Below are 27,053 nucleotides of genomic sequence, written 5' to 3'. Positions count from 1 at the left end.
AACACCCCAGCAGCAGACCACCTCCTAATTCTCAATCCCAAAAGAAAAAGAATCCTGGTCCCAAACAGAGAAAGCGGCGAGGTTTGAGGCGGCCTTTCCAGGGCCCCGAGTTCTCAGGGGGGCAGGTAGGAAGAAGACATTAAAATACTTCCCTTTGCTTTTATTTCACTTTCACTTTCTAACAGTTTTAACTGTCCCATGGCGGCCAAGGGGAGATTTCAGTTTCCTTCAAAAACCTACTTCCTGCCTGGGTCCCACTCACCGCCCTCCCTCCCTGAGCCCTCCCCACACTCCCGAGGCACAACGAGAGGCGCTCCGTGTCCAGTCGGGCAAACCCCCCTTCCTGGGAGGGGGGGCAGGATTTCCAAGGAAAAAACTCAGCCTCCAGTGACTAAGGACCAACTCCTGTGACTCCCGGCCTCCGCGGCAACTCGTGTAGATCTGACCCCGTCACTCCCTTCCTCAAGAAACCCCAGTGACTCCCCCTCGCCAACACACTTGGCTTCCACAACTGGACGCCTTTGAGGCTTTATTCCCCCCCCCCTTGGCAATACCCCCACGCCACCTTCTTGCTGCCTCCCAAACAAGCCCTGAGCTTCCCATCACCAGCCTTTGCACGTGGGGCTCTTCACACCCCACTTTGCCTCAACCTTTCAGGGACGTCCAGTCTCCTCCAAACTCGGTTCAAACGCCGCCTCTCCTCCGAGAGCCCTGGCGCGCTGCCCCGGCCACTAGTGCCTCCTCCCCGATAACCTTGTATGTCTTTAGTATCCATCTTGTCCACGTACAGAAACTGCGCGGCTGCCCTCTGCCTCCCCGACGGAATATCAGGCCCTCGGGGGCAGGGAACGGTTCGGTTTTGGGCTCCATCTCCCCAGACGCGTCATGAGATAATTAACAGAAACTTGTGGGGGGACTGGCTGATTTATGGAACCGGGTCAAGCTGGGAAAGTCCCACACAAACATGACGGGAGAAGCTGAAATTGGGGATGGGATGACACAAGTCCACAGGACTGAGGACTTAAAACTGGAAGGTTCCATGTTACAAAACGAATAAACCGAGTCCCAAGGAAGAAAAGTGATTTGTTCAAGGTCCTTGTGGAATAAAGTGGGATTCGAACCCGGCGCCTCACACGCTCAAGTCCACAGGCCAGAGCCAGGCCCCGCGGCTTCCCTCCCTTCCTTCCAATCGCAGCTCAGACATCCTCTCCCTCCTTTCCTGAATCCCGAGTTACTGACAACCTCCCACTCTCAAAGTAACATTGTTTATGTTTTTTCTGTATCGCCACCGGCAGGACAATAATGGCTAGCTTTTATCGTATACTGTTTTTAAGCCTGCAGAATGGTTTATACATGTTATCCCATTTGATCCTCTCAAAAGCCCCACGTCACAGATGGGTAAACTGAGGCTGCGCAAAGTTATGTGACTCGCCCAGGATCACCTATCCAGTAAGTACCAGAGCCAGGATTCCAGCCGAGGTCCTCCTGACCCATGTCTGGTGCTCTTCCTGCTTATTTAAGAAGCTCCTGGAAATCAAGGGTACTGTTCTTTTTTTAATCTCGTAGCCCTGGACACAAAATGCTGTTGTTTGGTGGCTGACTCTCCCTGACTATTTGGGATTTTCTTGGCAGAGATGATAGAGCAGTTTGCCATTTCCTTCTGCAGCTCATTTTACAGCGAGGAAACAGGCAACCAGCGTTAAATGACTTGCCCAGGATCACCCAGCTAGGAAGGATCTGAGGTGGGATCTGAACTCAGCACTGTGCCCCCTGGCTGCCGGGCACACAGTAGGGGGCCACTAAATGCTTGGAGGAGTGGATTCATTTTAGAGGCAGGAAATGTCTCTCTGCCTCGTGGCTGGAGAACAATGTGTTTTAATGAATGTTTCAATTTAAGGTTGGGCAGGACCTGAGAGACCCCCTCGCTTTATAGAAAAACAAAGGTCAAAGTCCTAGAGGCAGTGGACCAGAGTCAGAATTTGAACCCGCTCCTCTGCCTCCAAGTCTAGCTCTATGTCCCCAAAGGACACCAACTTCCAGTCCCAGAAGCCCCCACTAATCACACCTGATTGGTTACAAGCTGGGCGCTACCGGACTAAGGTGGGCTACCCCAGCCAGAGCATCCTTCTCCCTCATGTCCAGGCTTCCATCTCCCCGAGCATCCAGCATTGTGGAAGGAGGGAAGGGGGAGGAAGGGGCCGGAACGACCGATCGCGAACATCGGCAATCAGATGTCTTCTTTCAAAACGGAAAAGGATAAAATGCCATTTGAAGAAGTTGCCAAAGTCGGAAGGATTCGCTATTGTTCCGTAAATAAGATCCTGATAAAGGAGAGCCCGTCAGCGACAGCGCCCCACCAGGTTTTCTAATTATTTCACCAGAGGCTGGAATCTGCAACATCTCAATCGCTTCAAAGAATCTGGCCGTCTCTGCCGTGATGGGCGCAGGCAGCAGGGCAGTTACCGGAATAAGAGAGGGGGGCAAACTCTAATTAAAGGGGATTTTGGGTGACCGCTGGCCAAGGAAGTGAGCGCTAACGGGGGGGGGGGGCAAGCAGGTTGGGGGGGGGGGGGGGAGAAAGGACGGCCGGGATCTGAAAGGGGGTCGGGAGAAGGAACTCTGGGAAGCCTGCCAAGGAGGAACAAAGGGCACAGATCCTTGGCTGTGAGGCGTAAAGAAGAACGCAGTAGAGTGCAAAGGTCCTGTTATTATTGACTAGAGGCAGTGTTGCCAAATGGGTAGAGCTGATCGCAGAACCGAACGAGAAGGTTTCCAGCCCATCTCTAACCAGTCTCTGGGCAAAGCCATGTAACACTGCAGTGCCCCTGGCAACTCTCTGAGGCTACAGATCAATCAATAAGCATTTTATTTATTAAGCACTAACTGGGTAGTGGAGATACAAAGATGGAAGCCAAACACGCTGGCCCTTTGAACCACAGAACCCTACTGATCATCTGGTCCAGCCCATGCAAATCCCCATTACAGTAACATCCCCAAAAGGAGGCTAGCCCTTTTGAAGCCCTACATGGCAGCACGTTGACAGGGGGCGAGGGTGGGGGTGGAGAAGAAGTGGAGAGGGGGGGCGCAAAGTGAATGGGTGGGAAGTTCTCCCTAACAGGAATCCTCAATGGATTTTGCAGCTCGCTCCTCCTCCCCTGGCCCCTGGGGCCAAATGGAACAGATCTAATCTCTCTTCTATCCCCAGAGTCCCTCAAATGCGACAAGAGGTCTCTACCTCCCCACGTTCCCCCAAGTTAAACAAGTGCCGTCTCTTCAGCCCACTGTCCACCATCATTAACTTGAACCCTCTGAGTTAACAGAGAAGTTCAGAGCCACACCTTTAGAGGCAATCTCTCACTGCATCTCCTTCCACTGAATAATCATAGTTCAGACCAAAAGAAAGAGGGAGGGAGGAGACAGGGAGAGGAGAAAGGAAACATTGGGAGGGGGGAGAAAGAGAGAGAGAAAGAGAGGGGAAAAGGGGAAGAGAAGAAAGAATAAAGGGAGAAAAGAGTAAACAGAGAAGGAAAGAGAAGGAATGGAGGAAGAAAAGGAGGGGAGGAGGGGGACAAGGTAGGAAGGGAAGGAGGGAGACAGGGAGAAGAAAGAGGAAAAGGGAGGAAGGAGGGAAGAAAGGAAGGGAGAAAAAGAAGACAGGGAGAAAGGAAGGGAGAGACAGAAAGGAGATAGAGAAGAGAGAATCATAGATGGATGAATGAACAGATACAGAAAGAAACAGGGTTAGATAGTCAGGTGGATGGATGGATGGAGAGATGACAGAGAAGAATAGAAAGAGAGAGACGGTTAGATAAAAGGATGGACAGCTGGATGGACAGTCAGACAAAGAGGAAGGTGACAGAGACTAAGACAGAAATGGCAAATAGGATACGCAGCCAGCCAGCGAACAAGAGACAAGGCCAGCGTAACCATACCAGTTGGGTGATTGAGTACCAGACAAGGAGACCTAAAGCCCGAGCCAAGTCGGCCCGGGCTCCAAGGCCTCCCTCTTTCACTGTTATCTTACTAATCGGGTCCAGCCTCAGTGGACAGCAGAGTCCAGAACACCTGGGTTTTCTCCCTTCCCAGGCCTGCCATTGGAGGGAGGGGGAAAGGGCCCACCAGCCTCACTTAACTTCCATTTCTTGACCCACAGGATGGATACAAGAATCTTACAGCGCAATGCAGCCCATTATTATTAACATTAGCTCTTAGGGATTTGATCAGGAAAAGGCCTCATTGCCAAGGTCTGATTCAAGTCCCTCTTCTGTAGAGAACAGAGGCAGGAGACTTTCCCTGTAGTCAGGAGCAGAGGTGGGATTTGAACTCAAGAGCCTTGGTCTCCCATCAAACATTCTCCTCCCCATGATACAATCCCTTTGCCCAAGAAAGAGCAAAGACTAACAGAGGAAAGCTCGTTCAAGGGAAGAACATTAAACCCTAAGGATACCCTGAATAACATCTCCTGGCACATGCTACACTGACCTCCCTCCTTTCTTTGCAGAGGCGGGGGGCTACGGTTGCAAGATGCTGCATACACCGTCAGACTCAGTTGATACGGCATGCTGGGCTACTTTTTCTTCTTTATTAGAAGGGAAGGGAGGGATGAAGGATTTATTGGGACATAAAAGTGATGTAAACAACGAAAGATCAATTAAAAAGCTTTTTTCTTTTTCTTAAATAAAAGGGAAAACAAAAAAAGAAATCACTAAATTGTAAGCAGGTCTTATCCCAGGACAATCTCAGTGCAGCAATTCTACTACCTCCCGGTCTGGAGATGTTGCTAGCATTTGACTACACTGGAAAAGTTACGTCTCTTTGGGAAGGGAAATAACATATAAGTAGCACAGGCAGAGCAGGAAAGAAAAATAAAAATAAAATAATAAGAATAATTATGATTTGTATGTCATCTTAAGGTCTATAAAGAGCATTACAAATATTACAATCTAGAAAGGTGGACGCTATTATCACCCTCATTTTACAGATGAGCAAAAACTGAGGCAGGCAGAGGTATAAAATGTCTTGCCCAAATGTCTTGAGGTTGGATTTGAACTCGGGTTCAAATCTGATGCTCTATTCACAGCGCCAACCAGATGGAGATACTTGAACTGATCTGGAACCAAGGGTGTCTATTTTCAGTCACATGACCCTCACAGATTTACAATAGGAAGGAATTTATTTAGCTTTATCTAGCTAGTCTAATACTTCTCCCCATTTTACAGAGAAAGAAACTGAGACCCAGAGAGAACTCATCTGGCCAGATTTGAAACCAGGTCCCCTGCTACCAAAGCCACTATTCTTTCTCCCCCATCTGGGAGAAAGGGCATCCCCTCCATTATCTTCCATCCAAAGATCTGAGAAGTGAGAGCTCACTCCCCATCTTCTGTGACAGTGACCCGACAGGGACAGGGACATGCGCCTTATTTAGAGGCTGTCAAGAGGATGGATTTCGAAGGTCGGAACCGTCCTGGATTCGATCTAAAAAGGTTTTATTAAGTCCCTAATGAAAGCCAAGCGCTCTGTGGACCTGACCATTTGAAGATTAAGTGAAAAACCAGGTCCCATCCTCAAGGACCGTGAACCTTTGCCCTTGATCCTCTAAGGATGGAGGGTCAAGGGCAAAAGTTCACAGAGGGAGATGGGACCACCTGGCTGGAAAGAAGACTGAAGCAAATGGGGAGAAACATGGAACAAGTCCAGAAAGGTGGCTGGGAGGCACTCAAAGCCAGGTTTTAGAGCCAACGACCAACGGCAGTTTTTGAGCAAGAACTGCGTCTTATCCGATTCTATTCTATTTCTGACAGCGCCCCACACCTTATGCCCTTTTATGGCTGCCTCTCCGTGACCCCATTTGGGGTGTTCTTGGCGGAGATACTGGCGAGGTTGGCCATTTCCTGCATCGGCTCATTTGACAGATGAGGAAACTGAGGCAATAGGATCAAGTGGCTTGCCCAGGGTCACCCAGCTAGTAAATGTCTGAGGCAGATGTGAGCCTTCCTGACTCCAGGCTCCACACTCTAATTCTGAACCCCGTAGTACTCACCTCTACAAATATACATGAGAAAGGGAGGGAGGGCAGACAGGAGGAGAGAGGGGTGTGGTTCAGCTCCTCAAGAAATCTGGACTCTGGCTAGAGCAACATTTTCAAACCCTCCCCCGCCAATTCAGTTCACAGATATCACCCGCCGACCCCATAATGCTCTTGGCCATGGGATGCCCTTACAACTAATTCCAGGCTCTGTTCTAAATGGTTTCACTTTAATGAATTTTGTGGCCTATTCATGACTCATGTATAGAGTGCTTTAAAATGCACAGACTGCTCTCCTCATACCCATGACCCCTTCCTAAAGCTCTGATGATTCTCTAATGGTCCCTGGATAGACAAAGCGAACACCGGGAAGGATGGGAAAGTGAGGCTCAGAAAAGCCAATCTACTTCTTCAAGGCTGTCCTGGGAAGTTAAGCAGCAAAGCTAAGAGAGCACCAAGAGGCCTCTCCCTACTGTGACCTTATCTGGAAAAAGGAAATCATCCAATTTATTTTATTTTATTATTTTTTGGGGGTGGGGGGAGCAATCAGGGTAAGTGACTTGCCCAGGATCACACGGTTTGTACGTATCTGAGGCTAGATTTGAATTCAGGTTTTCCTGCCTCCAGGGCCAGGGCCCTAGCCATTGAGCCATCTAGCTCTCCCAGAGTCATCTACTTGGTAACTTTATTTTTGCTACATGGAGATTTTTCATTGCAATTTGTTATTTTTATAACCAGCGCTTGCTTCAAGCCCTCACATTGCTGATTTTCAGTCTGCCATTAGGAAAATTCTTCTCCCTCAGGATGCCGTGCCCCACGATTCCTCCCTGGGCCCTCTCCCACCCCCAGGCCCCTTACTGCTACTTGCCTCTTTTTTCTCTCCACTCTCTCTGGTTCCACTTTCCCTCCTGGCTTCCTCCCCGACTTCCTGCCTCCTCCTCGCCTTGCGGAGGCCTTTCCACCCTTTGCTTGGACACAGCTTGTGTCTCTCGGCCGCTCTCTGCCTGGAATTCCCCCCCTTTGCACCGGCCTTCTGCTCCCTGGGCTGCTCCTGCCCCCATGGGCTCTCTCCCATGTCAGGTTGGAAATGCTCCCAAAGCTCCCCACTCGTCCTCAGAGTCCACTTCCTCTCCTCCTCCCCCATCCACTGTTCCAACTGCCTCAGAACCTTGAGAGAGCCATTGTCCAGCCCAACTGTCCCAGGCCAGAGTTTCTCGGTCCCTCACAGGGGCACTGGAATTCCAAGGAGGTTATCCAGGTTAATAATAGCAACAGCCTGTGTTTCTCGGCCGCTCTGGAAAAGGGGATTTAAAAACCACATCATTCCAGCAGTCAATGAAGGAAGCCCGGACGGTTGGATGGAAAAAAAAGTCACGGGAGAGATGTAATCATCCAAACCGTCAACTATCGATAGGGCTCTCACATGGGAAGAGTTTAAAATGGGCCTGCTTGGCCCCACATGGCAGAACTGGGACTGCTGGGTGGGCAGATTTTAGATTCAGCATATAACATGTGAGCGCTGAAGATGACACGGGAAAAATCTAGCTTCAAATTCCAAGACAGATCCTTTGTGTCTGTCCAGTCTCAGTCAAGTCACGTATATCCTTGAGCCTCACTTTACTTAGCTGTGAAATGGACACAAAAAGCTGCAGAACTTGGCAAACGGAGCTGTTGGAAAGATCAGAAGGCATAAGGCATTTCAGGCAAAGCTGCAATGTCACTTATTATTATCACTGTTACCATCGCTGTCGCCACCATCACAACCACAACCACTACTAGCATTTCTATAATTCTTTCAGGTTTGCGGGTATTACTTATTCAGCCATCTTGTACTACTACTACTATTACTACTAGCATTTCTATAATTCCTTCAGGTTTGCAGAGTACTACTTATTCAGCCTATTACTACTACTAGTATTTTTATAATTCTTTCAAGCTTGCAGAGTTGCAAGCTTGAACTACTTATTCAACTTACTACTACACTACTACTACTACTACTACTACTAGTACTTCTATAATTCTTTCAAGCTTTCAGAGCACTACTTATTCAACCTACTACTATTACTACTAGTATCTCTAGAACTCAAGTTTGCAGGGTATTATTTGTTCAGCCACCTTGTACTACTATTACTACTACTACTACTAGCATTTCTATAATTCTTTCAGGTTTGCAGAGCACTACTAATTCAGCCTACTACTACTACTACTACTACTAGAATTTCCATAATTCTTTCAGGTTTGCGGAGTACTACTTATTCAGTCTATTACTACTATTAGCATTTCTATAATTCTTTCAGGTTTGCAGAGCACTACTTATTCAGTCTACCACTACCACCACTACTACTACTACTACTACTACTACTACAACTACTAGTATTTCTATAATTCTTCAGGTTTGCAGGATGTTACTTATTCAACCATCTTGTACTATTACTACTACTAGCATTTCTATAATTCTTTCAAGCTTGCAGAGCACTACTTATTCAACCTACTACTATTACTACTAGCATCTCTATAACTCAAGTTTGCAGGATATTACTTATTCAGCCATCTTGTACTACTATTACTACAACTACTAGTATTTCTATAATTCCTTTGGGTTTGCAGAGCACTACTTATTCAGTCTATCACTACCACTACCACTACCACTACTACTATTACTACTACTACTATTATTACTACTTCTACTACTAGCATTTCTATAATTCCTTCGGGTTTGCAGGGTATTACTTATTCAGCCATCTTGTACTATTACTATTACTACTACTACTACTACTAGCATTTCTATAATTCCTTTGGGTTTGCAGAGCACTACTTATTCAGCCTACCATTACCACCACCACCACCACCACCACCACCACTACTACTACTACTACTACTACTACTACTACTACTACTACTACTACTAGCATTTCTATAATTCCTTCGGGTTTGCAGAAAACTACTTATTTAGCCTACTACTACTATTATTACTACTAGTATTTCTATAATTCTTCAGGTTTGCAGGGTGTTACTTATTTAGCCATCTTGTATTATTACTATTACTAGCATTTTTATAATTCTTTCAGGTTTCCAGAGCACTACTTATTCAGCCTGCCACTACTACTACTACTACTACTACTACTACTACTACTACTACTACTACTATTTCTATAATTCTTCAGGTTTGCAGAGCACTCTATTTATGCAGTGCCCCAAAAGTCAATTTTTGTATGATTGGTAGAATTAATGTGATTTGTAAGCTATTAAAGCCAAAGACTGCACTAATTTGGGGTACTCTGAATTATCCTGAAGAAAAAATTCTGTTTGGATTGGTAAGGGGAGTTTCCTTGTCTGGGTATTCCCCATATGACTGAAATCCCAGAGCAGCATCTCGGCCCCCTGTCTGTCCTTTTATCTATTACTGTTAGTGAACACAAGGGAGGAGTGAGACAGCACTGGGCCCTCCCAACTGCGCTCAGTAAACAGGGTCAGCCACAAAGCTTTCGCCTTCTTCAACAAAGAGAGGAAACCAAGAGCTGGGTGAAGGAAACTCCTGTTCTGCTGGGCTCCACCCCTTGCAAACTGCCAGGGCAGCATCCCTCCCTCATTTCCACTAACTTCTGGGCTTTTAAAATAAATAAATAAACCCTAAGAAAATGTAAAAAGCAGAATTCAACTCTCTGGAGAGTGGGGAGCAGCAGACAAAGTGCCCACCTGCCGCAGAAAATGGATTTCCCTCACTTGGGAGATCCCAGCACCAGCGTAATCACAGTCTTGGTAGCAAACCGCAGGCCTGTGAAGAGATCGCTCTTCTCAACATTTCAGAGAACACCCCTCCCCCCCCCAGAAACTTTCAGAAGAAGGCAACAATGATAGCTGATAGGAACCTGTCACTTTAAGAACTCTGTCACAAAAGTGGCAGGGTAGATAAAGCACCAGACTTAACCTGAGTTCAAATCCTACCTCAGATGCTTACTAACTGTGTGACCCTGACCAGGTCATTTTACTTCTATGCTTTAGTCTCCTCATCTTTAAAATGGGGATAATAATCACACCTACCTCCTACAGGCATCGTGAGGATTAAGTGAGATGGCATGTGTAAAACACTATATGTAAACAAAAGCTATTACTGTGCTGGTTATCATCTCATTTGAGCCTTGGGAAGGTTCCATTATTCCCATTTTACAGATAAGGAAACTGAGGTCCAGACGTGCCCAAAGTCACAAAATGACAAGCAGGATATGAATCAAAATTTTCTCTTAATCCTTCTTAATTTCAAATTGATAGCCCTTCCAATTGTACTATGATGCACTCCCAGAAAGTAAATGACCAGAGTATCACAGCTAGTTAAGTCCTAGAGGTAAGACTCTAGATGAAGCCTTCCTGCCAGCCTCTAGCTACCCCCACCTACCCAGCATCTATCCTCGGGGATGAACAGATAAGGAAATCAAGATGTCAGAGGAGAAAGATTATTTAACCTCTTAGGCCTCAGTTTCCCCATATGCACAAGGAGGGATTTAGACTAGATACCCTCAGAGGTCCCTATATATAAATGAATGCCCTGCTGTTTTATGTTATGAGTTTTATCAGCGGTGGGGGAAGCCAGTTGATAAACATTTATTAGGCACCCATCATGTCCCAAAGCACTGTGCTAAGCCAAGGGGATACCAAAAAAAAAAAAAGCAAGACAGTCCCTGCCCTCAAAGAGGTCACAATCTAATTGAGGAGATAATAGTCAAACAGTTATGTACAAACAAGAAAGAAATAGGACAGACAGGAAATAATTAGCAGAGGAAAAGGAGCTAGAATGAAAGGAAATTAAGAAAAAGCTTCCTGCCTCTCCGGCAGGATTTCAGCTGGGGCTTGAAGGAAACTGGGGGTTGGGAATGAGGGTCAGGTCAGGGCGGTCCCAATTATGTCCCAAAGGAAGCTCACACACAAGACATTCCAACCAGCCCCGTCCCAGCACCCCAAGCCGGAGGTCCTCGTCCCCACCCACGCCAGTTTCACTTTTCCGGAAAAATGACTGGGAATGAGAATTCAAGTGATTATCGTGTTTTAGCCTCTAGAGGCAAGAGTACAGAAGTCAGACCTCACTCAACAGTCTCTTTTTCAGGCAAACCAGGCTTCCATCTTCCCCAACAGCTCCCACCATAAATCCAGGAGGATCTTTTCCATCTAGAGATTAGCTGGAGCCAGTTAGTTCAGCTGGATGGGGGGAGGGGGCTAATGAGCTCAGGGTCAGAGGTTCAATTCTCTGGGGGCCCCACGGGCTTGGCTCAGTTCTAAGGTTGCATGCGGAATCCCCTCGACTGACCCTGCCAGCTGGACATGAAAAGGGAAAGAGGCCAGGGGAAGACGGTCCAGCCAGACACAAATCCATCGCCACTTCCGGGGAAATCGTAATTCACAGTAACTACGGGATGGTGGCGATTAGGCAGCATCTTTGTTAGAGACGAAGCGTTTAGCCACGACCTCCCGACCACTAATTGCTTCCAGAACCAGGCTGGTTCTCCTCCCAGAAAGGTGTCAGATCAAAGTATTTTTGAAAACTAATCATCATTTAGCACTAATCACTTCTTACTGACAGAGAAGCAGCAACCAGATCTGGGCGAGTGGGAGGGGGTGAGGAAGGCAGGCGGGATCATGACATCCTTCCCAGGTAGCCTTGATCTATCATCCGGTCCATTTCCTCAAAGCCTTAAAATGCTAAAGCGGTCACTTCTTTAATGAGATTATGCCTTAGTGACCCATGCCCTCACCCCTCCACCTTAGGCGGAAGGACAAAAAAATACAACAAGGTTCTCTCCCATCTCCCCCTTTTCTTGCTCTTCTCCCAATGGGGCTCATTCACCTCAGCCAGCCAGCCATCTCATCCAAACCCTCCATTCTACAGATGAGGAAACTGAGTCTCGGAGAGAAAAAGTGATTTGCCACAGAGTATGTGGAGTTGATTCATTCCTATAGTGCAATCATTTCCAGGCAGAAACGGGGACTAATTTTGCACTGCCTGGCTTTGCAAAACCAATTTCAGTGGGAATCTCCAAGCCCAGAACGTATTCCTTCCTCCTTTCCCATCTCCCCTCCCTTTCCACCAGAAATCATCTCACAGTCTCCAGGGATTCTATGTAAAAAAAGCAGTTTTGCTAAAGATGCCGGAAATCGACTTGGGAGGCAGAAGGTCCCAAGACAAGGGAGCCATGGCTGGTCCCCCCTGGGTCAAGACCCGTGGACAGGCTGAGCCATCCTTGTGGATCCCTCCTCAATCCTGAGATGAGAGCAGCTGGCGGAGAACCATCTTTTGGCTGGTTTGGGGGGAATTCTTGTAGAAATTCACGTTCTATGGATGCTAAGAGCTGTCTCAAAGCTATTCCCCGGCTGATGGGCGTCCCATGACTCTTCAGAGCTGCCTCGGGAAGGCTGGTCAGGGATGCCGAGACCCACATGAAAGCAAAGGGCACCTCTGCCATTCCTCAGAAGCCCAAAAGCTTAAGGATTCAGAGAAGGGAGAAGATCGCTACAGCTCTATTTTCACCAATGGGGCTTTCTCACCCAAAACAACAAGGAACACGTGAAAAAAGCCAGTGAAAAAGAAGGAAAATTAACCCCCTAGGACCAAGAAAAACCAGCAGAGCAACAATAACACACATTGTGAGGGGTTAAAATAATCCCAGGGCTAAAGGGGGAACTAGAAATGGGAACCAGAGCCAGCCGCGCCAGGATTTTGTGCACCAAACATAAAACGAAAACAAAAACATCCATCGAAAACCGGGAATCTGAGCAGCATGGAGTAAGCCTGTCGAGCCAGCCACGGCATTCTCCCGAGCGCACAGTGGGGCTCTTTTTGATCATACACTCGAGTGTTTCATGGGTAAAGCACAGGAAAATACAACCTACCAAGGGGCGGTGGAAAGATGCACATGGCGAATGAGCCCAGGCTGCGGCTTTTTACCAACTTCAAGGTAAAAGGCATCCCCAAGTACATGTGCAACTGGCAAAGGAGGAAGAAAGGAGGGTGAGGGCTGTACGCCCCGAAGGCAGCGTTGCTAGGCACAAATCAAAAAGAGACAGTAGGCACAAGTTCTAAGGAAGGGCTTTGGTCACGGATCACTCTGGGGGAGGAAGATGCCCGGCGCCCGCACACGTCCCCCACGCCCCTTGGAGAAGCCGCCCCCCCCCCCCCCCCCCCCCCCCCCCCCCCCCCCCAGACACCAAAGTCAACATACTGAGCGTTTTCAGCTTCGAAAGGAAAGCTACCAATAAAGCATGGAAAGAGAATCTCCCACCCACCCACCGACCTCGGCAAAGGGGTCCGAGAGAAGAGGATACATAGGGTCAGGGAGGTCCATGCTGGCGACCGCTCACCTTTGTTGTCTTCTTGGGCCACGTGACCACAGGCACGCCAGTGATCGCCAGGCTTTGATCATCATCAGCATGCTCCTTCAGGACATTCTGTGGTCAGAGAAAGAAACTGGGTTAGGGCACTGGGTGCAAGCTGAGGTAGGGAGAAGAAAGGGAACGGGGTGTTCCTAGTGGCCCTTCTGCTCTCGCTGGCCAATGGCCAAAGGGCTACACCTAAGGATGCATCCAGGATCACAATTCCTCCTCTAATGCTCCTGGGTCTTCCCAGAGCATCCTGGGAGGAGAAAGCTGACAGGAGATAGAAAGGACACTGGTTAGGAAGGACAAACAAAGGCTTGAATCGATCCTCGGTGGGCTGCTGACCTATGGGGCTCCTTAAACGAGTGGGTTGGACTCGATGTTGCTCTCAGGGCGAGCCCTACGGGATATAAGCCCCCAGTGGGCCACCTTTGCCTTTCTATCCAAAGGGCTCCAATGTGCCTGGGACAGAGGCAGTGTGAACAACCAACCAAGAGGAATTCTTTAAATGTTGGCAAAAGCCTAGAGGCTGGAGATACACAAGCAGAAACGACCGGTCCCTCCCCTCAAGAAGTTGACATTCTCTCAGGGAGGAGACACAGTAGCATAAATAGGCAGCCAGCCAGCATGTATTAAGCACCTACTGCATGCCCAACACTATGCTAAGCACCAAGTTAGATACAAAATAAAGAGAAGGCAATATTCTTTTTACATATAACATATACTGTCTGACTTTAAGCACCCACTGTATGCCTGATAGTATGCTAAGCAGTAAATTAAATAAAAAATAAACAAACCAAAATTCTTTTTACTTATGGCATATACTGCCAACTTCTACTTATTAAGCACCTACTCTATGCCTATGCTATGCTATGCACTAAGCTAAATAAAAAATAAACAGAAGGCAGAATTCTTTTCTTATAGCATATACTGCCAACTCCCATGTATTAAGCACCTACTGTATGACAGTCACTGTCCTAAGCACAAAGTTAAATACAAAATAAAGAAAAGGCAGTATTCTTTTTACACAAAATAGTGTATATAGTCAATTAGTACTTATTAAGCACCTATTGTATGCCAGACACTGTCCTAGCACAAAGTTAAATGCAAAAGAGAGTAATTTTTTTATACTTAGTAGTATATATAATTAGACAATTAGCATTTATTGAGCACCTGCTGTTTGCAAGGCAGTATGTCAAGCACAGGGTTTCCAAGAAGGGGAGGGCATTCACAGCTGATACTAGAGTATCTAAGACCTTTGGACTTGGAATCAGGAAGCCTTCGGTTGTATCTTACCCCTGATGCTATCTATGTGACCCTAAGCAAGTCTTATTCTCCTTGGGCCTAAGGAAACTCACAAGTGCTATCTGGGCACACCATTTTCCCTCTGTCTGTCTCAGTTTCTTCCCCTGTAAAAGAGAGATAATAACAGCACTAATAACTATATCTCCAGGGGCCCATGAGACTCAAATGAGATATTTGTAAAATGCTTACCATGACACCTGGCACACAGTAGGCACTTAATAAATGACTCCCAAGAGCATGCTGGTAATGCTCAGGTTCCCAGGTCCTTTGACCTGAGGTGCAGCACTCTTTATATTATGTGGTCGTTCAGTCAGTTTAGTCATGTCCAAGTCTCTGTGACCCCATGTGGGGTTTTCTTGGCAACGATACTGATGTGATTTGCCATTTCCTCCTCCAGCTCATTTTTATAGATGAGGAAACTGAAGAAACAGGGTTAATTGATGTGCGCAGTCAACTAGGGCAAACCAATTGGTCAGATTTAAACTCGGTACGATTAATCTTCTTGATTCCAGGCCTGCACTCTGAGCCCTATGGCCCCATCTCGCTCCTCCATGTTCAAAAATCCACTTCTTTACAAAAAGGATAAGTATCAATCAGACTAGCCTTTAATTCTAATCAATGGAACCTGAAATTTGTCTCTCCCAAGACCCAGCTTTTTCTCAGCCCTACCTCGTAAACATCACCAAGAATGGAAAACTTAGGGAATCTGGTGCTGGTGCCCACTAAAGCCAGTACAATCTCAATCCCTTGAAAGTAGATGGAAGGCGATTTTTCTTGTGCAACAAGAGAACACATACATATATTGTATCTAGGATATACTTTAACATATTTAACATGTATGAGACTGCCTGCCATCTAGGGGAGGGGGTGGAGGGAGGGAAGGGAAAAGTTGGAACAGAAATGAGTGCAAGGGTCAATGTTGAAAAATTACCCAGGCATATGTTCTGTCCATAAAAAGCTATTTAAAAAAAATGAGAGCAAAAAAAAAAAAAAGAAGAAGAAGAAGAAGAAGAAATTAGATGGAATGGTTCTTAAATGCACATGGACTGCACAATCTGGGCAGCGAATAACTGGCTTTGCTTTTAGAAAGAATAAGCGATGAAAAGAGGCCTTTTCTTTTCAAACTCAGAACTCTGCAAGGTATGAAAGCCCTGACCCCCGAGACCAAACTCCAGAGTCCCAGGGCTTTGTGAGGACCCGCTGAGATAACATGATGTTTGTCCTAACCTGAAAGTACTCGATAAATGTGAGCTAGGAGTAGTAGTTGTGATTACCAACCTTGACTCTTATTATTAACAACCCGTACTGGACCCTCTTATATTGTTGTTATTGTTACAATTTTGATTATTGTTCTTGTTGTTTTAGTTACTGTTACCAACACTAATCCTTATTGTTGTTATTGTTACCAACCTCTTCTTCTTGTTGTTGTTGTTATTACCAACCCTGACTCTTGTTGGTTATTGTTACCAACTCTAATCCTTTTGTTGACATTGTTGCCAACTCTTATTATTGTTGTTGCTATGGACCCTAACCCTTATTATTGCTCACATCACCCATCTTATTATTGTTATTGGTACCAATTTTAACTCTTATTGTTATTGCTATTAATAACCCTTCTTTTAATATTTAATAATAATTTAAAATAATAATAATATTTAATAACCATCGTTCTTATTGTTTACAACCTAAACCTTATTATTGGGGTTGATGTGATTGATTTGGTTCGTATTATTATTTATTTCTCCAAGGCAAATTCCTTGGAGAAATAAATATAAAATATAAAAATAAATATAAAATTAGAAACTTCCCATGGTATAAAATTAAGAATGCATCTGTATTTTCAAAAAAAGAACAAGAGGAAAGAAAAAGCAGAGAAGTCTTGCTTTGACAGGGCCAGTGTAAACCTTGAAGAACTACAGAAATGTGAGGGATTATAAGTACTAATTACTACTAATTAATAGCTAACACTCGAAGGCTCAGCGTAGCATCTATTTTAATAGAATAGGTTTTCTCACCAGGAGTTCCCCTACCCATGAAATGTCTGGTCAGAAAAGGAAAAATACAGAATGAGGGGATAACGACTAGAGCTGGCTTCTGGGTTCAAGTCCTACCTCAGACCCATCCTGGCTGCCTGACTAAATCTGTAACCTCTACGTTGTTTCAGGCAATTCTCTAAGATTACTGGTTGGAGTTTCTTATACTGATGAAATCAAGGACAAAAACAAAACAAAAAGCCATCAACAAACTAGTTAATAAATGTTAAAGAATCATCCATTGGTAATTAATTTAACAATTAGTAATACCCTGCTTGGTAATAATTAAGTTTATAATCACTTAACTAGCTGGATGATTTAGCCAACAGATGAGCACTCGTGTTAAAGTTTATACAACTTTACCAGCTGTCTGGCACCTACAGGTACCAAATTCACTGGCTTAACATTGTTAATGTGGGCCTCTAGGTGGGACAGCAGACAGAATGAACTCATGATCCCGAGTTTAAATCCAGCCTCAGACATTCCCTAGTTTTGTGACCCTGGGTAAGTCATGTAATTCCATGCCTGTTTCCTTAATTGTAAAATGTAGATAATAATTATATCTTCTTCCCAAAATTGTTGGGAGAATCAAATGAGATGATATTTGTGAAGTGCTTAGCACAGTGCCTGGAACGTGGTAAGCACTACATAAATGGTAGGTATTATTATCCTTATCATTATTTTATTAAAGATTCTTTAATAATAATGAACCGGGGGCTCAACTTTGCCTCTCTAGACTTGCCTTCCTAACCAAGCCTAGGTTTGACCATGTCACTTCCCACTCAAGGAATTCTGGGGACTTCTTAAATCTCCTTTATTTGGGTATTTAAAGCCCTTTAAAATCTGGTTCCAACTTATTCTTCCAATCTTATTCTAACAATAGACAAAGTCAGTCAACTGGCACTTATTATACAACTACTATGTGCCCGGCAGAGTGTTGGCGTTAAATTAGTGCAACAATCCCCTCACTCTAGTCTTAAGATCTGACCAAAAAGCCTTCTTGCTGTTGTTCATATAGGATACTCCCATTTCCGACCTCCATGCTTTAGCCCTGTCAGCCTCCCGTGCCTGGAATACATATCTCCCTCTCTTTTCTGCCTCCTGGAATCTTCAGTTTCCTCCAAAGCCCACATTCTGATTCTCCCTCTGACCACACATTGAATGCCCCTGCCACTCCCCCAAACCACCAAACCACTAGTTTCTGGGTATTTTATATATGGTGTCCCACAAGACTGAGTGCAGCCGTAAGCTTTAAGGGCTTTAAGCTGTACTAGGCTTCTGATACGGCTCTTCCCACAGAATATAAGATCCTTGAGGGGAGAGCGCTATTTTCCCATCCTATATATATGCCAGGGAATTGGCAGAGTCTGAGGCAAGCAGTGAATGCTAAATAAATGAATAATACATAAATAAATGTTTGTTGATGACTGAATGCCTAACAGAAGAGTCCTTTGCTCCAAACCAAGAGATCGGCTCCTTTTCCCACCAAACTAGTCACGGGGAATAAAAAACCCATTCTCCCCCCAGCCTAGAATGGTCTCAAATCTTTTTTCTCCCTCAATCAATCATTTATTAATCACCTATGTGCCAGGCACTGTGCTAAACACTGAGGACACAAAAGGGAGCAAAAGATGGATCTCCTGCCCTCAAGAAGTTTATAATCCAATGCTAATATCATTAGTTTTCTAAATATTAATGATTCGTTTCTGGCTACTATTCAAATCTTACCTCTCATGTAATGAGAAGACCAATTCAGAATGCTCTCTTCTTTCTCTAAATCCTAATCATTTATCCCACTCTTATTCCATCATAATAGTAGGTGTTTATCCAGCATCTAAAGGTTTTCTTTCTCTTTTTTTTTTTTTCCTGAGCCATTTGGGGTTAAGTGACTTGCCTAGGGTCACATGGCTAGGAAGTGTTAAGTGTTAAGAGACCAGGTTTAAACTCAGATCCTCCTGACTTCAGGGCTGGTGCTGTATCCACTGCGATCCCTCTATCCCACTCTTTTAAGGGACAGAGGCTGACAAATACCTCCTTGGAATAATGAAGCTCTGGGTTCAAGACCTGCTTCTGACCTATAGAAGGAATATAACTCTGAACATATGATTTGACCTCTGAGCATCCCAGGCACCTCTCCTGATAAGCTGCCGGTTGCACCAGCAGGGCAGATTTCTACTTGGGAAGTTCCCTACACTGATGAAACTCAAAAGAGGGGGCAGCTAGATGGCACAATGGATAAAACACCAGTACTGGAGTTGGGAGGCCCAGGGTTCAAATCTGGTCTCAGATACGATCTGTGTGACAGTGAGTAAGTCACTTAACACAAATTACCTCAGGGGGAAAAAAAAGAACCCAAGAAGACAGTATCAAATAAAGCCCTGAGCTCATTGTTTTAACCAGACAAGGAAGGGAGGGAGGGAAGGAGGAAAAGAGGGAGAAGGGGAGGGGAGGGAGAAGGGGAAAGGGAGAAGGAGGAAGAGAAGGAGGGAGAAAGGGAGGAAGGAAGACAGTAAGGGAGAGAGAAATGAAAAAAGAGAGGGAGGGAAAGAAAGAGGAAGAGAGGGAGGAAAGGAAGGAGAGGAGGGAGGGAGGGAGACAAACAAAAAAAGAAAAACAGAGCTAGAGAAACAGACAGAGAGAGAAAGAGACACAAAGGGGAGGAAGAGGAAGAGCTGGCTGTTTCTTGCTGAAAATCCAACTAGATCAGATCAGGAAGAGAACAGGGGAAAGAGGAAGGGCAGGTTCCCACCCTAAAAGGGAGCCTAAGCTCAAGTTAAGAACATTATAAGCACTAAACCCTAGCCCGGGAGTCCCTGGATAAATCCCTTCAATTTCCAAGTCTCAGTTTGCCCATCTGTAAAACGAGAGGGATGTACTAGAGGAATCCACCTCATCTTCCTGTGCTCCCATGGTGCCTAGGAACAGGTCAGACAGAAGTCAACATTTTGGAGAGGGTAAAAAAAAAAAAAGTCCAGGAAAAAAAGCAGGGGGATTCCCTTCAAATCCCACTTCCCAGATCACAATGCTACAAGTTAGGCTCTGACTCATTCTGAGAGTCTGCCCCTCTGCCCACCCAGCTCTCTGTCGGGTCCCTCCTTTGCACTTTATCCCGGCCTCCTTGGTCTTCAGTCCTAGAGCAGGGCTTCTTAAAGTCCGCTTGGGACCCCTTTTAAACCGAAAATTTTTTATGTGCCCCCAGGTATGTAAGTAAATAAAATAGGGATACAAATCAAACGTTTATGGACAATAAATCAGAATTTCAAAGCCCCACATTCAGCTACGCAACTCCACATGGGACCGAGGCCCACGGTTTAAGAAATTCTGGACATGACTTAGAAGCCTCTCGTGGTCTACATGGCTCTCTCTAGCCACATTCTAACTAATCAAGAGAGCTTAAGGCCAAATGGTTCCTTTTACAGACAAAGAAACTGAGGCAGACAAAGTTGAAGTGATTTGACCAGCACCACAGCTAAAAGTAGCTAAGGCAGGAAAAGCCAGGCCTTCCTAACTTTGAATGCCCTATCCTTTATCACATACCAGGTATTATTATATCTATCATTATCATTATTTTAGTATAGTTACAGTTATTATCCCCTTCTTACCTTTTGGATAGAAGATTGAAGAGACATTTTCTCATAACAATAATTACAATCACTCCTAATACTTCTAACGAGATTGCCACCCAGATCTTTTCGATCACAAATTATGTCGATAGCCAACAATTCGATTAAAATAAAAAATTATTCACCATACAGCAGAACAAGTAAGTAGAAAAAGCACTGGGCTTAGAGGCAGAAGATCTGAATTCAAATTCTGATTTTGCTACTACCTGTATGACCCTGATCAAGTTACCTCTTTGCTTCAATTTTCTGAACTTCAAATTGGAGATAATAATAGCATTTCTCCTCTAAGGATTGTGGGAAGATCAAAAATTATATTTCAAGTACTTAGTAGATATTTAAGACTTATTTCATTTCTTTTTTCCTTCCTCTGAGCCTCAGTTTCATGCTCTGTTTAAAAAGAAATGGGCCCAGATAGGTAGGCAATAAATATGGTATCAGAAGTCCTGAGTTCAAATCCCACCCCTAACACTTACAAGCTGTATGAGATCTGAGAAAGATATTTAATTGACTCAAGCCTCTGTTTAAGTCCTCTGGGAAATGAGAGGTTCAGTTCAGTGATCCCTAAGCTCCTTTTCCAGCTCTGACCTTCTGTCAGAAACCCAGCTGGTGTATAAAGACCCTAACGGCTTCCTGAGGGTGAGCATTACTGCCCCCTGCTGCCTGCATCTGAAGGTTCTCCGACAGGGAGCCAAGGCTTCCTTCCTTCCCGAAGAGACCCCTACTGAGGCTTTCAGGGCAGGAAGTTGGGAATCTCAGCTGCTTCTCTGACCCCTTCCCATCCCTCGGATTTAGCTGCGTTTGAGCATCAGGGCACTAGAGATGTGAAATCAAACGGAGGTCTGAATCTGGTCTCGCACTAAGAACTTTCAAGAATCATAAATAATGACCAGCAAATTTTTAAAAAGAGGGAGAGAGAGAGAGACAGAGAAAGAGATAGAGATAAGAAAGATAGAGAGAGACAGAGAGAAACAAAAAGAGACAGAAAGAGTCAGACAGAGTCAGACAGAAAAAGAGGAAAAGAGAAAGACAGGGAGAGAGACAGAGACAGAGGGACAGAGAGAGAGAAACAAAGAGAGGGAGAAAGAGAATCAGAAGGACAGAGAGAAACAGACAGACAGAAAGAGAGGGAGAAACAGAGAGACAGAGACAGAGAGAGAGAGAAAGGGAGAAAAACAGTCAGAGACAAAGAAAATCAAAGGCAAAGAGAGACAGAGACAGTAGTGGAAGAGGGCAGACCTTCTCTACAAAGGTGAGGGGATGCAGGAGTAGAATATGGCACCTATCAGGAAACTGATATGCTGATAAGTTTTCTTAGTTGCTCTTTTTTCCCTCCTTTCTCTTTTGCTGTTGTCCAGTCATTTTTAGTCACATCCAACTCTTCCTGACCCCATTTGGGGTTGTCTTGGCAGAGATTGGTCTGTCATTTTCCTCTCCAGCTCATTTTACAGATGAGGAAACTGAGGCAAGCACAGTTAAGTGACTTGCCCAGGATCACCCAGCTAGTGTCTCTAAGGCCAGATTTGAACTCAGGAACCAGGCCTGGCACTTTATGTACCTTGTTACTTAGGTGACTTTTTTTTATTATCTATTAAAAAAGGGATCGATTAATGAGGAGAGAAATATTTGGGAGGGAAGGTAATATAAAAACAAAAAACCTCTCTAAATTTTCACAAAATTTACGAATAATAATAATAATAATACTATTAATTTATGTAGTTCTTTAAAGCTCACAAAGCACTTTATGTTTCTTCATTTTCATATGAACCTCAGAACTAGCCGAGGTCACAGGATATAGGGACATAATAATAATATTATTAATTCCATCTCTGTTTCCCAAATGAGGAATCAGAGAGCAAGTGTCCAGTCCAGGGACCCAGAGTTAAGTATCTGAGAACGAATTCAGGAATATCTTCCTGGCCTCAGGCCTGTTGCCTTGTCCCCATTGAGCCAGCCAGCCCCATCTATATCCCAGAGACCACCACTCTTGAGAGAGTGAGACCTGACAGCCCTCTCCTTCCTGCAGTGCTCTCAGTGACTGCAGATTTCATCCTTATGAACTAACTACGGACCATCAACACCAGTTCTAATCCTGCCTCCGACCCTCAGGAGCTGTGACCCTCTCACCCCATTTCTCTATCTAAAAAATGAAATTTGATGACCTCGAAGATACCATCCAGTGCTAAATCTGTGTTCTATAAAATGGGGATAATCAAGTAATCCCAAAGCCTGCTAGACTGGCCCCGGGGATACAGACACAAAAATGAAACCGTCCTCAGGGAGCTTACATTCTATCAGGGAAAACACTGGGTACATATATAGGTATGTGGGAAAACTGATCATCAAGCCTGGAATAATTTTCTCAGGGGGTTGCTATGACCTTCCAGGGAGGTAAAACAAATAATTGGCTCTACTGTGCAGTGGTAGTAGGAAGAGAAGTAGCAAAAGAAACACAAATCTGAAACCAGAAGGTAAAGGATTCGAGTCCAAGCTAGGTCACTTCTTAATATGGCCAAGTCTCTGATAGTTCTGACTCAGTGATTTGTCTATAAAATGAGGGAGTTAGATTGCATCATCCTTGGTCCCCTCCTGGTGAGAATCCTTGGGACCTCTGAGCGTGAGGACCTGGAGAGATCTCTGGGTCCAGTTCTGCCTCTCACACCCACAATTGGTATAATTTTGGGTCTCAGTTTCCTTAACTGGAAAAGGAGGAGGAGGCAGGCTGGAGAAGGAGGTCCAGATGGCCTCCAAGACTTAGTCCCTCCCATGGCTCTCTCAGCACCGTGCTTGGAACACTGACACATTTCACAAATGCTTCCCATCCATTCCATTCCTCTTGTAAAACGGGCTGGGAAAGCCTTCCAGGATCAGGTCTAGGACTGAGGTCTCCCTTCCTTCTTGTCTAGAAATAACACATAAAAGTTTCCCCTTCCCTCTGCTACCCACCTTCACATCCTCCAGAAGCGCCTGGGGGTCCTCAATCCCCTCGGGGACACATTTCTTATTCTCCGGAAGGGATTCCAGTTTCTCGACTAGCGCTTTCAGACCCTTCAGTTCAAACTCTGTGAGGTGAGTCCACTTGGTGGAGACTTCTGTGGCAGGGGAGCCTGTCGGGGTTTTGGGATAATCTGTGGTCATGGCAGATTTGACGCTCTCATCTGACTCGTTGGACAAAGTCCTTTTGAGGTACCGCATGGCGGCTGCTTTGGGCTTCTTCATGGCGGCCTCCTGGCCCTCCGAGGGGATGCTGGTAGGAGAGGCGGTGGCATTGGGGGGCAGGAAGGGCAGGATGGGCGGGATGGGCAGGACGGGCAGGACGGGCAGGATGGGGGGAACCACTGGGGCCAACGGCTTAGGTACTCTGTCCACGCTATCTTCCTTCTCCCTCTCTTCCTTCTTCCCTTCCTTCTCCTTTTCCTTCTCTTCCTTCTCTTTCTCCTCCTTCTCTTTCTTTTCCTTTTCCTCCTCCTGGGGATGCAACTCACAGGATTCCTCATCCATCTCCAGCCAAGAATCAGATGAGAAGCCGTCTACACTGGGTTTTCTCGAGGCATCTGCATGACAAAAAAAAAAAAAAAACCCATGAAATACATAAGCTCTCTCCATCTGTGTATCTGTCTGTCTCCTTTTTCTTTTTTCTCCCTCTCTTTTTCTGTCTCTTCCTTTCTCTCTCTTTTCCCTTAGAAACACAACTGATCCGGCAGAAAAAATTGGTTTCACCATAAGGAAAACGTGGGTTCAAATTCTACCTGGAAGATGTATTAATTGTGTGACCCTGGGCCAGCTCACTGAATCCCTCAGACCTAGCTTCCTCATCCCATCACACACCCACGGCACCCACAGCACATCGGGCACTAGGGAAGATAACCCAGGCTAAAGGTTCTGCAGACTTTAAAGCATTAAATCGATGCCCGTCATGATGGAGACTGGCAAAGCCGGTTTTCCTCACTGCAAGTCTGTGAGGAATGGAGGACAAGTATTATTTGTCATGTTTTACAGATGATAAAACTGAGGATGGGCCTCCCTTCTTGGTAAAGGTGGAGGGGCAACAGGTGCACAAAACATCCTTGTTTGTAAATTTTTGTTGCAAAAAACTGTTCACTGGGGGAGGTGGGGATAGGGATAAATTTGGAAATGAAAGCCATGTAAAAACAAAAAATACCCAAGCCATTAAAAATTATTTTCAATATAAGAAGTAACTTTTGGGCCAAAGAAAGGAGGAAAACAGAAACCTTCCCCCACCCCCCTTACTTCCAGAAGTAGGGGATTATGGGTATGGAATGGCATTGTTCCTGTCACATTCAGATGTTGCATTTTTGCTGACCAGCTCCCCCTCATTTTTATTCTTTGTGATGGGAGAGAACTCTCTCGGGAGGGGAGAAAGGAGAGAGACATTTGAAACTGCTGAAGATATAAGGAAAAAAATAGCTTTTTTTTTTTTTTTTAATTTGGAGGAAAGAAACTGGTTCCAACAGTGAAAGGGGGTGGGCCAGAATCCAGGGCAGGACTTGAGCAGGCCTTTCCATGTAGCCACTGGCAGCTAAATTTTCTTATCAAGGAGGCAGGTAGCACAGCCAGGCCTGGTCTCAGGAGAAAGCCAAGCTCAAATCCAGCTTCAAATACTAGTTATAAAGCCAAGTTCAAATCCAGCCTCACACACTCACTAGTTGGGTTACCCTGGGCAAATCCCACCTCAGTTCCTTCATCTATAAAATGGGAGTAAATTTAACACCTTCTTCCCAAGGTTGTTGTGAGGATCAGATGAAATAATATTTGTGATGCATTTACCCCAATGTTTGACATGGAATAGGCACAATATGAATACTTATTCCCTGCCCACCCCCTTGAAGATGTGAACCTATTTGTAGCTTCAGTGATCAGCAGAATGTTTGACCCCCACTAAGTTTGCCCATTCATTCAATCACAAAAATACATCTTCACACCTTCAGCCATCCATCTGTTCACTCCTTCCTGCCTTCTTTTCCCTTCCTTCTTTCCTCCCTTCCCTGCCTTCTTTTCTCTCTCCTCTTTCCAGCCTTCTTTTCTCTTCCTTCTTTTGAAAGCTCCCTCCCAGCCTTCTTTTCTCTCTCCTCTTTCCTTCCTTTTTTCTTTCTTCCTTCTTTCCTACTTCCCTGCCTTCCTTCCTCAAAAGATCAAAACCATGGGATTGAGGAAAGGCCTACATAACACTAGCTGAGGTTCAGCCTTGATATTTTGAGTTTTTGTTTTCTAATGAATTTTGTCACTATTTTTCCAGTTTCATAAAATAACTGCTTGGTACTGTGGGACACTGGTAGGACACTGAATATGTAGATTAGCTCAGATAAGATTGTGATGATCCCTATTTGGAGATTAAGTGAATTGACGAGGGTTCCACAGCTAGTAAGTATCTGAAGCCACATTTGAACTCAGGTCTCCTTCCTTTGAGACCCCCTCTTTCCACTGAGTCACCAGGCTGCCCAGCTTGTCTTGGGCACATCACTCTCTACACCCAATTCCCCATCTGTAAAAAAGAGCAGCTACAAGTTTCACGCACAACAGGTTCTGCAAACCCTTATGGGTAGAGAAACATGAGTTATTCAGAACTCGGGGTTGAAGAGCCGGCTTTGCTCAGTCCACATCCCCACTGCCATCAGCTGCCGGGATGCAACTTCAGGGCTGATGTGTGAGAGGAGAGAACTGAGCGTGGGATGATGTCCCTTTAAATAAAGGCAGGGGGGCAGGGCTACTGCAGCTGCGGGGAGAAACGCTCTCTCTCCTTGCCTGGCTCAGTCTCACTCGCCACCCACTGATCTCCCTTTCCCGGCCATCCCTCCCCATCTCCCAGCCCGACTGCCCCTTGCAGCAGCTGAGTTAAAGATGGGCCCCGGGCATTCTCCCCGAGAGCCTCTCTCCTCCGTGAGACAAAAGCCACTCACTGATGCAGAAAAATCAAACAGGGAAAAACCAAAGGCTTAAAACTGAACGTGTCAAGCTCGGGCGCGATGGACACCCCCAAAATCTGCAGACACGGCGGGGACCGGTCTTACAAAGCGCCCCCCTCCCAGGACCCTCCCTTTTTTGCAAAGCCCCAGATGATTTCAAGACTCACGAGTGCCCAAAGAGCCTCGGTTACCATTGTCCAAGGTGGGGACCCTCCCTCCCGAGGGACGACCACTCCCCAGTCATTGCCCCCCAGTGCCCTCATCTCCAAACAGAATCCACGGAGTTCAGGATCCTCTCCCGCAACCTCCACCAGCTGCTCCTTCCCCACTCCGAGGCAGCCAGGAGACAGACTTCCCAGATGCAAGGCAAGCCTCCCCCCTCCCCCCCGGTCCCCCCGCCGGCACTCACCAATGAGCATTGATTCTCTCTGGTACTCCTGAGAGAGGTGGGAACGCTGGGTCACGCAGTGTACGTATCTCTCCAAAACATACCAACACATCTCATAGTAGAAAGGGTACCGGAATTTGGCCTGTACCTAAAAGCAACACCCGGTGGGTGGAGGTCAGTTTCCGGAGGAGTGAGCAAAGAAGGGGGGCGGGGGGGCGGGGAGGAGGGAAGGGAAGGGGAAGGGGGAGCACGAGAAGTTTACAGCAGAGGGGCCCCCTGAGGCATCATTTTGATCGTCCTTAGCGAGAGCATGAATGATGTGGGGAGGAGAGGGAAGGAGGAGGGAGGGAGGGGCTGGACGGGGCCAGATGCCAGCAGCATACACAATGAGCAGCC

The 27,053-nt window shown here is 45.8% G+C and overlaps 1 protein-coding gene across 1 annotated transcript in view; it reads right to left on the bottom strand.

Moving 5' to 3' along the window:
• KDM2B (lysine demethylase 2B) overlaps positions 1 to 27,053 on the bottom strand; it is a 134,078-nt gene that overhangs the window by 40,152 nt on the left and 66,873 nt on the right. Inside the window, exons 10-12 of the mRNA XM_031948530.1 lie at positions 26,679 to 26,805; positions 23,292 to 23,899; positions 13,373 to 13,459 (exon numbers count right to left, since the gene is read on the bottom strand). Of these exons, the coding sequence (XP_031804390.1) occupies positions 13,373 to 13,459; positions 23,292 to 23,899; positions 26,679 to 26,805 (822 nt within the window). The remainder of the gene's footprint in view (positions 1 to 13,372; positions 13,460 to 23,291; positions 23,900 to 26,678; positions 26,806 to 27,053) is intronic.

The sequence above is a fragment of the Sarcophilus harrisii genome, chromosome 1, assembly GCF_902635505.1.
Source record: "Sarcophilus harrisii chromosome 1, mSarHar1.11, whole genome shotgun sequence".
Taxonomy (NCBI): Eukaryota; Metazoa; Chordata; class Mammalia; order Dasyuromorphia; family Dasyuridae; genus Sarcophilus; species Sarcophilus harrisii.
This window is presented reverse-complemented; position numbering and strand designations above follow the sequence as displayed.